The 10116-nt window shown below is 41.2% G+C and overlaps 1 protein-coding gene across 1 annotated transcript; it reads right to left on the bottom strand.

The window, feature by feature from the left end:
* Nucleotides 1–835: 835 nt before the first annotated feature.
* LOC147902546 (cysteine-rich receptor-like protein kinase 19) lies at nt 836–4948 on the bottom strand. The gene is made up of 7 exons (XM_087373589.1): nt 4114–4948; nt 3761–3883; nt 3451–3605; nt 3123–3333; nt 1869–2103; nt 1526–1676; nt 836–1284 (listed from the first exon to the last, which is right to left on the bottom strand). The coding sequence occupies exons 1-7, from the start codon at nt 4901–4903 to the stop codon at nt 856–858; spliced, it is 2094 nt and encodes a 697-aa protein (XP_087229715.1). The 5' UTR covers nt 4904–4948; the 3' UTR covers nt 836–855.
* Nucleotides 4949–10116: the final 5168 nt, after the last annotated feature.

Genomic DNA, 10116 nt, shown 5'->3' with positions numbered 1-10116 from the left:
GGAAAGTGATTTGGATGCATAGGTATAATTTAGGGAAGGTTTAGAAGGGTTTTGGGACATTTTTGGCACTTTTGAAAAAATTCAATTTTTTTGCGAGGTTATCCCCGAGATACTTTTTGGGGATGGGGACCACCAGAAAAGTGTAAAGAGAGTCAACTTTGAGGAAGTTAGGGGCCACTCCAAGTGGGATAGGTAGGTGTACTTTTTGGGACCCCCAAGGGCTTAGGGAGTTGTACCTTTTTGTCCCAATTATGGGGGTGACGGGAGCCTCCATAGGCCTTGTTAGTTCTTAATTTATTTTGATAATCCACTCCTCATGAGGCTCTTTTTGAGTAAATTCCCCTAGTTTTTGATGAATAGCTAGTCAACCGTATCTCATTTGTGTACATCTATCCCTTGTTCTTCCTAGCTTGTATACTACTTCTACCATCACCCTTGTGCAATTTTTTAAACATTCCCAGTCTTAAGCATTAATGATTGCTGTCCTCCGTAATGCCTATCTTCACATGTGTTCCTCTATTAGTATCAAATTACTGTGAGTAACGCTTCTCATTTTTCCATTGCAAAGCCTTATTTTGTCTTATCAATGACTATGCCCAACCACAATTGATGGAAAAAAGGACCATTGTGTCATGAGAATTATGAAATATCTAGTGTAGAAACAAGCATAAAGGAGGCATAAAACATTATATTTTTCTAGTCTAAAAGACAAGAAATGCACTGCAATAGTACTAGATCTAGAATTTTTGGCATATATCGATATAAATAGATCACACCTCCATCATCAAAATGTTTTGTGAAGCAGTTCACCTTCTTATAATTAAAAAACATAGGAAGAGCACAATCATGTCTGGTTCACCGAGGCTCCGGTACATCACTGATGGAAGATACAATATTTGTAGATGCTTTGGAGATGAGGGGAATTCTAGTGCGTGACAATTGAGAAGGAGAGGATGTGCTAGCTGGACTAGGTTTGAAGAAAACTGGTGGCACGTATGATGGAGCTTTTCTTTGATAATTTTGAGAATAATTATTGGTCATTTCATATTTAGCCTCAATGACACTACTTGATAGAAAAGCAGGCTGGGTGGGTATGTCCAAGATCTCTGATTGACCATCTAGCAACATAATCACCTTGTTCATGTTGGGCCTCAATCCTGCAACTGCTTGTGTGCATAATAGTGCTACATGAATGTATCTAGCTGCTTCATTCATGGAATAATTATTGTTCAATAATGGGTCTATTAGCTCCAATTGGCGTTGCCCTTGATACAATCTCCATGTCTGCCACCACAGATTTTAAGCAATGACTTGTTATAGCTACCAAGGACTTCATACCATCATGTAATTTATATAATAATAATAGTAGAAATCAAGCATTGAGCAAAATTCATCTCTAGTAAAATTGCTTCTACAATTATTGCAAAACTATAAAACAAAGGAAGTGGCTATACTTTTCTCAATCAAACTATGTTGAAAACATGTGAAGGCATTGTCATCTATCCTAAACAAAGAATGTACTCACCCAATTGAGAAGGACTTGTTGTTCCTCATGTAGGTTAATATCGAGAACTCTTCGTCCACTTATTATCTCCAAAATGACAACCCCAAAGCTAAAAACGTCAGACTTTTCTGTGAGTTGTCCATGCATTGCATACTCGGGAGCGAGATAACCCCTGCATAGAAATAGATTTATCAATCATTGAAGGGAAATGCTAAGAAAATAGGTGGCATGTAAATGGAATGTAACTATTTGGGCTATTTTCCTTTTTCTAAATTCTACTCTATGCAAGCAAGCGTACTTTAACAAACAATGAAGCTTGATGTAGTTGATAAAGAAGTAAAGGTGTAGCAAGAAGGGATCTTACAGTGTTCCTGCAATTTGTGTGCTAATGTGGGTTTGGCTAGCTGAAAATAGCCTAGCTAAGCCAAAATCAGAAATTTTTGGGTGTAGCTTATCATCCAATAGAATGTTTGATGCCTTAATGTCCCTATGGACAATTCGCACGTGTGCATCATGGTGCAAATATGCAAGCCCTTTAGTTGTGCCTAGTATAATCTCTCGTCGAATGCTCCAGCTCAACCTTGTTCGTCCTTGTAGATCTGCAACATGTGCAAGGTGTCAAATATACCACAGATTAACATTTACTTTAAAGTCTTACCACATGGGTGGGAAAAGTAAGGAAATAAGTATTCAGTTTTTTGTCCCATTTGTAGTCACAAAATTGTCTCTTCTATCATAAATGCTTTATGAGACTTCCTAGGGAACCACGGTCTAAGCACATGGGAGATAGGATGGAAATGCAAAAAGCTGGTTGTATGCATATTTAAATCTCACCATGTGATTAACAGTCGAAAGAACTTGGTAGAGGACATGTGGCGTCATTTCTAGTCCTTAAAAACAAGGATTTCATTCTAGTTCTTGAGCTCTAGGCCATGATATTCGAATATAATATATGATATTATAATATATATTAAATAATATATAATATACTATATATTATCACACACACACATGTATATAATAATAATAATAATAATAATAGTGTGTGTGTGTGTGGGGCGGGGGGGAGTAAATGCGACTGACACACTGCTGACACATGGAGAGAGAGAGAGAGAGAGAGAGAGAGAGAGAGAGAGAGAGGAGTGTGTGTGTAGACATGAGGGGGGAGTCGATGCGGCTGGATAGGGGGTGTAATTGTGGCTGACACAATGTTAACACGGAGAGAGAGAGAGAGAGAGATATTATGTGTGCGTGTGTGTGTGTGCACGCGCACACACGTGTTTTATAGAGAGATGTAAGAGAGAGAGAGAGAGAGAGAGATTTCCTAAAAATTTCTCAAAACTTGAAATTTGTAAATGAAACCTTATATTTTATTCCTAGAAACTAAAGACAGCTTTTTGATCTAAACTTTGAGACCCAACAAAGCGGGGTTGTAACCAGTAGTAGACGGGTCCTATTACTCGTATAGAGAGAAAGAGAGGACAAGGAATTGCTAACTAAGAGAAGAAGAAAACAATGCTCTATTAAAAAGAAGAAAGACACTCAAAGTGACAACTCCTCTAGAGAAGCAAAGGTTTGAACTGTCGAGTAGCTTTTAGCCAGGAGATCATTGACTTACCGAACAGATGCTTGTCTAAACTTTGATTTGGAAAGTATTCATATACTAGCAGCCTCTCTGAATCCTCAACACAACATCCAAGCAGCCTGATGAGATTGCGATGCTGTACAGTTGTGGTAAGTTTTATTTCGCTCAAGAACTGGTGTTCTCCCTGTTGACTTGGGCGTGAAAGCTTCTTGATCGCTACGACTTGTCCACCTTCAACTCTTCCCTGTAAATACAATGCTCATTGCCTAATGCGGTACATCCATGCCCAAATGAACTAGATAATATGTTTGGGTATCCCCGAAAGAAAAATAAGATCAGTTTCCTGTCAGAAATCTCCTACCTTGTAAACGGAGCCAAATCCTCCGTCCCCAAGCTTATGGTCATCATGAAAGTTGTTTGTAGCTATCTTCATTTCCTCGAGCGAAAACAATTGAACCTGATGTTGCAAGCGCGACTGCAGTTCTAGAGAATCTTGCGGTCCTGGATCTGGGGTTTCTATTGGGGAGCACAAGGGAATACAGAAGGAACTAATGATCAAACCAGCGTTTCTGCGCATGACTATCAATTGAACATGCACAGCACCGCCGGGGTGAAATAAATGAATCGGGAAAATGTAAACGACAACAATGAAAGGAGTAATTGTCGCATACCAGTGTATCTTGGTCGCTTCCGCTTTATCCCCGTCCAAAGGAACGAAATGATGCCGAAAACAATAATAAGCAGGGAGCTCACCACTACAAGTCCGACTACAAGTAATCTGTTCACGCTCTTAGCTGCAGCCCGCACAACATCCCAAGATTTTAAGGGACGATGGTGATTCATAAGCAATACCGGCAAGGCCAGTTTTAATAGACTCGCAGACACCACTCTCACTTTTTTTGTTGAACACATACAGACTCACACTCGCTGGGCGTAGCCTTGGAAACAGCACTTCGCTGGGTCGTCTCGGAAATTGAGCGAATGAAAATGATTTTAATATTTCCTCGGAATTCTGGAAGAATACCTGTGTTTGAATTCGGTGCCGGAGAAGACACTGAGCGAGGAGAGCTTGGCCCAAGTGCAACGGAACTCTGGGCGTAGAAGAGGTAGCTGTCAAAGCGATAGTAGCAGCTACCATAATTTACACTTGCCCCTACTTGATCTCCAACGATTCTCTGAACGTCAGATACGCGCGACAGACACTGAAGACAGTCAGATTCAGAGAGGTAGCCATGGCATTGGGCAAGCGCGTAAACTCCCTCTGAAACACTACCCCCTGAATATGAGGAATTGTATCCGCCATTTGCAGGAGCTGCTCTCGAAACTGTTTTCAGAACGGCGTCACGATTGGAACGGAAGGTGGCATCTGTGTTGTTATTCGTATTATAAGCCCAATAAAGCAGGGAGAAATCAGCCACGATGGTATCATTTTTGTAGAGGAGAGTACACGTGTCTAGGTCATTGCGATAAGTGGCGCCGTTGGGGCAGCTCTGGGCAGCAGTGTTAAGGGCCTGGGAGACGCAAGTGGAGCACTGGGGGAAGGTCAAGTCGCCACGACATTGGTACATGGCGCTGAGGTTGGAACCGGGGGAGGGGGAGGAGGAGTTGAAGTGGTAGAGGTGGGAGGAGGAAGAGAGGTTGAGGGAGAGGAGGAGGGAGGAGAGCGTTTGGTTGAAGGAGCCATGGAGTTGAAGGGGAGAGGACTGGTTGGTGCACTCGGTATGAGCTACGAGAGGAAAGGAGGAGAGGAGGAGGAGGAGGAGGAGGGAGGAGGAGAAGATGAAGGTGAGGGTGGAGGACGAGGAGCAACCCATGAAGATCACAGTATGCGCGTTGCAACAACAGAGGCTACAACGAAGATGATGATGAAGATGAAGACGACGAAAAAGAGGCTACAAGGAAGATGAAGAAAAAGGTGGCCGTAGGCACCATCCTATCAACGGTTGCGATCCCTCCTCCTCGTACTTTAATCCAACGGTTTTTCCTTCGTCCTATCACCTTTACTTTCGACTACCAGTCTACCCCTTCGTCCTATCACCTTTACTTCCGTCTTGCCATGTAATCGGCTCGACATCATCGAAGTCGTCACAGTATGCGCTTTGCAACAACAGAGGCTACAACGAAGATGATGATGAAGATGAAGACGACGAAAAAGAGGCTACAAGGACGATGAAGAAAAAAGGTAGCCGTAGGCACCATCCTATCAACGGTTGCGATCCCTCCTCCTCGTACTTTAATCCAACGGTTTTCCTTCGTCCTACGACCTTTACTTTCGACTACCAGTCTACCCCTTCTTTTCTACCTCTCTGTCAGTCCACGCTCTCACAATCTTCCCCGCCTTGCCATGTAATCGGCTCGACATCATGGAAGTCGTCGCTATGCCACGCAATCTGGTCCACATTGCCATCCCCCCCCTCTCTCCAGCCCTCGATAGCTCAGAAAGTGCTCTGATCACCGCTTTCCCGATTGCTACAAAAGTGGCTCACGGTAGCTGAGGCACTTTCCCTTCATGTGGACCTCGACCCAAGACATTCGAACCTTATTATTGTTGACGTTCCCACACGAGTGCTAGCAACATTTTGTTTTCATGCTTCAATGCCCCACTTGGTTCTAGTGGCTACAGCTGCCTATGGGAGAAATACATCCCCCACATAGCTGGTACTAGGGCTTTGACAAATTCATGAAATTTTGAGCATGATGCAAGCACTCTGGTTGGACGTTTTCAAAATCTCTCTAATCACTATGTAGCATCGGAGCTCCTCTACTATCATTTTACTTTTCTAAGCAGTGCTAGACAAGCAACCCCTAAACCCCCAATGTTGGCTTAGCCTTCCAATGCTCAAGTAAACTCTACTAATGATACAACCAAGCATGCGGAGATAGTGACAACCATGTCGCTAATGTTGATTAACAAGTGGCACCACACCACCCAACCATTGCTACTGTCTATAAGCTTACTTCTTAGCAAAAGTGCCCCAAAAGTTGCATGAGAGTAAGCATTTAGAAAAAGAAAGGCAATGTTTCTAGGGCCGCTTTCCCATTAAGTGGTTTGCAATTTCACTTTCAAAGGTGACCTTCGAACACCCACCCTTGAGATCCTCTCCAATGCCAAGCAAATTAATGGCACAATGGTATATACTAAGTGCTTTGAACTTTCACCTTCCTTCCAAGAGGACTTGGGTCCAACCACAATGTCACGTAACATATGTGGAGGTTTGTAGCTCACCATCATCATATGAACCATTGGACCATTACATATTGCTTCATATCAACCACCCCTTGACTTTCTAGACTTATTTCATGACAATGAAATAAGGTGTGATACAAAACTCGACAATGATATCAAACTGTTGCGAGCTTTGCAAATGATTTATGCATAAATCAAGATGTTAGGCCAACTATTGTTAGGTTGTCTATAGGTAGTCCCAATATATCTACAAGGGGGAGAGTGTCGTAAACATATCTTGAGCCATATGTATATAGAGTCCTTGAATGAAAGCTCATCATGGGGGTGCACAAAAGGGCGTCTAAAAATTCAATGAAAGGGGGGTCGCCTCAACTCAAGAGCTCAAAACCCTGCTCTCTATTCTATATCACTTACGAGAACTTAGAAGTTACGAATGTTTGATCTTATGGTTTAATGTTGAGTGGCTGAAGCTGCAAGATCCAAGCTAGAGAAGTTGAGATGGTCACGACTTGGATAAGACAACTCCTTCATGCATGGCTCAAGAACTAGCACAAGAGGTACCTATGCAAGAGAAGGCAATAGGTAGCCAGTGGAATGATGGATAGTCCCAAGGTACAAGCTAGGACTAGTTTGAAGCTCTCGTTGAGTGGCTGAATGGAGCTCCGCACTGGAGATAAATCTTTGAAATGAATGGACATTACCTTCGAGATCAAGTAAGCAGTTTTATGAGCATCTCTACTACTGACTAAGCGGAATGTAAAAGGGTAGCGACCTAGACTTTCTCTCTTATTCTTGTGTGCTCTCCTCACTTGGATGCTCATTGTTTGGAAACTTGGAACCTCTGTCGTATCCCTTACTTAGAACCTCTGTCTAATTATTCCTTGGCATTACCTCAAATATGCATTTCATTATGAAGCTCTATTTTGAAATGCAATACCTACGGTGAGGAGCAGGCCATCCCTATGGAACTTGTCGATCTGCAAGATGTTCTAGATATATATATATATTCTCTACATCCAGATCTCATTCCAAATATATATGTTCTCTGCATCCATTATGATGCTAATTCCATGCTGCTAAGTGTTTTTTATGCCAGTCACACATAGTCACAAGCTCATGGAGAGCTTTCCACTTTTCATTCTTCAACTTTTTGTGCTATCGTCAATTATGACCTTGCTTTCAAAAATTCTAGGGGGAAACAAACCGAGAACAAACCCATGATGACCATGAGACCTGCTACATTTGCATTCGAGCTAGGCCTTGCATTATTATCCACCATTGTTAGGATGTGCTACTACATAGTCGGTGGTCAAGCAACCTCTGTGAGTTATTCCATGCACACATTTAGAGTTTTTCACCTTTTGAGTTCCATTGATTGCTTTAGGAGATCGCCGCCCCAACTGGCTTCATCTTGTTTCTTTAGTTGGGATTTGTTGTGGCGCAGCTCACTAGACATAAGAGCTACCAATCTGTGCGACTCCAGATTGCTGTAGGTGCCCTTTACATTTGCACTACCACTGTGACTTCTACATTTGCACGTCTGACGAAGAACTCTACGTAGAGCTTTTTAGTCTCTGGAAAGCTACTATTTCTAGTCATAGTTCTCTGTGCCACAATTGCAGCAGCCTTACATGCTACTGGTGGAGTGCATTGTACATACTTTCGGTGCTATGGTCGACAGGTCATTGCATTTTGTATGGCTCATGAGCCCTTGAGCTCGTCGTTGCACTCGGTCATCATTTTGCCAAGCTGGTGGCGAGAGCCTTGATCTCGTTGTTGCATTTGTGTACACAGACCTTCCAGTGTTGTGTATTGTAGCTACGTAAATCTTGGCGGGATAGGAAATGCATCTGCTAGAGCTACTACACTGCTGGCTTACTGTGTTAGGTGCCTGGTTGCATGAAATTGTGTTGGCTTTTTACTTGCATGGCATTTTCCTGTCTTAGAGCTAGACCCAATAAAAATCTATCACACTCTAAATCCATTACTTGAGGATAATCCCCTCATTTGCACAAGTTATGCTTGGCACTATTGTAATGCGGCGTTGATATCTTCAAATGTATAAGAGAGATAGGGAGGACATGTTGTTGTCTATTATGGATCCCAGTGTCTCAGTATCATGATAATAGTTATCTACAATTTTACATTAGTGCTGAAGGGATTTTCAGCTTGAGTCATTGATACTCTCACTAATTGTGGATATCATGATGAATACTGGTGTGTAGTGGTGGTTCGTTGCTTTTTTGTTGCCAAGTGCATGGCCCCTTTTGGGTACTTTTATTGACTGCTGCAAAGGTAGCTTATTGCCCATGAGGGGGTGCCTAACTGTCTACACGATTGCACTCCTTCTCATCTCCTTGGACGTAATGTATAGTAGACATATTTAGTGTTGTTTACATGTTTGTTTCAAAAGAATTGACTATATTCACACGTGGACATATCTGCATCTATTTACTCTCAAGCATTAAGGCTTGAAGACCAAGTCTTTTAATGCTATATGAAACCTTATAATTTTATATAAAAAAAATGCTGTTAATTTCCTCTTGACTTAATAGATCTTGGGGCGTAAGTACAAAGTCGTCCTTAGTTGCATAAGGATGATTATCCATGGACTATATTTATTCAGAATCCTAGGGGCAACGGTTGGACTATAATTATTTGGACTCCTGGGGGCAATGGCTAGACAAACAAGATGGAAAAGTATAATGCATTACTTTGAAAATTTTCTTTAATTATTGAGCAAAAGAACTGTCGGTCAATTGTTAATTACATGCCTTAGATATACATTTGGCACATAAAGATAAATTGAGTTGTCAGAATTACTTGTTAGCTTTATACCTTAACAGCTAGGTTTGGTAGGATATGCCTATAAGTATTGATGCGCCTCGGGATTATATAGGGCTTTTCCCTAAGGGACCCCCTTAGAGTTTTTAAAGCTCCCCTATACTTGATCAAATGAGGTGGTTTAAGGGAGTTCCCTTTTTGGAAACTATATTCCAAAGGAATCCTTTATCGAAAATCCTTTAAATATTATGTTTGCTTGTAATATATCTCTTAGAATTTGCCTTGGATCAAACAACTTTGTGCCAAGGGAATATCTCTAATTTTTCAAGCAAATTCATTATACTCCATTGATGGCATGGCTTGGAGTACAACCTTGTACCAAGGGAGAGTCCTTGGTCGATATTTCTATCATTAAGGGAGTATCCTTCTACTTTTTTGCTATTTACTATTTGAAATTTTGTTATTGTATTCTATGATCATTGGATTGGATTAGTCCTTGGCTTATTTGAAGATCCCTAAGGTTTGGTTGATTGGTGACTTGAATTTCATTATAGTAGTAGGGTCTGGCACAACCATCTTTCTATACTTAGAGCACCTGGGTAATATTTTACCCTTAGGATGGTATTGGGTTACACTTTACACTTTATACTTTGATAAATGGAAAAGGTCATCATTTGTCATGAGTCGGTAATTTGCCAGCATTTGTCATAAGTTGGTAACTTGCCAACAATGTTTGTTACATTGTGTTGCATTTCTTGAGAACTCCTCCTAATGTGATTGGGGAGAGAATTATCATCGGAGTATTCTTTTATCTTATAAGTTGTATTATGGAGAGAATTTCCTATCTATTGAATTAAGAAACATTCATGGTGTGATTATTAATAAAAAAGATTTTAGCATGATTTTAAATGTGAAATGGTGAAAAGGCCATGTAGCATGGAGTCTGTCCTTCAATATTAACATTCTCAAGGACCTTATCATACTTTGATGTGTGCATAAATTTAATTGTGACATTGATAATTGGAAAGTACCAACAGGAGATCGAGAAAAGGTATA

This window comes from Dipteris shenzhenensis, chromosome 4, assembly GCF_047967505.1.
Source record: "Dipteris shenzhenensis isolate YYH24624 ecotype China chromosome 4, Dip_SZ_1.0, whole genome shotgun sequence".
Classification (NCBI taxonomy): Eukaryota; Viridiplantae; Streptophyta; class Polypodiopsida; order Gleicheniales; family Dipteridaceae; genus Dipteris; species Dipteris shenzhenensis.
The sequence above is the reverse complement of the archived record's forward strand: the minus strand, read 5'-3'. Positions and strand labels throughout refer to the sequence as shown.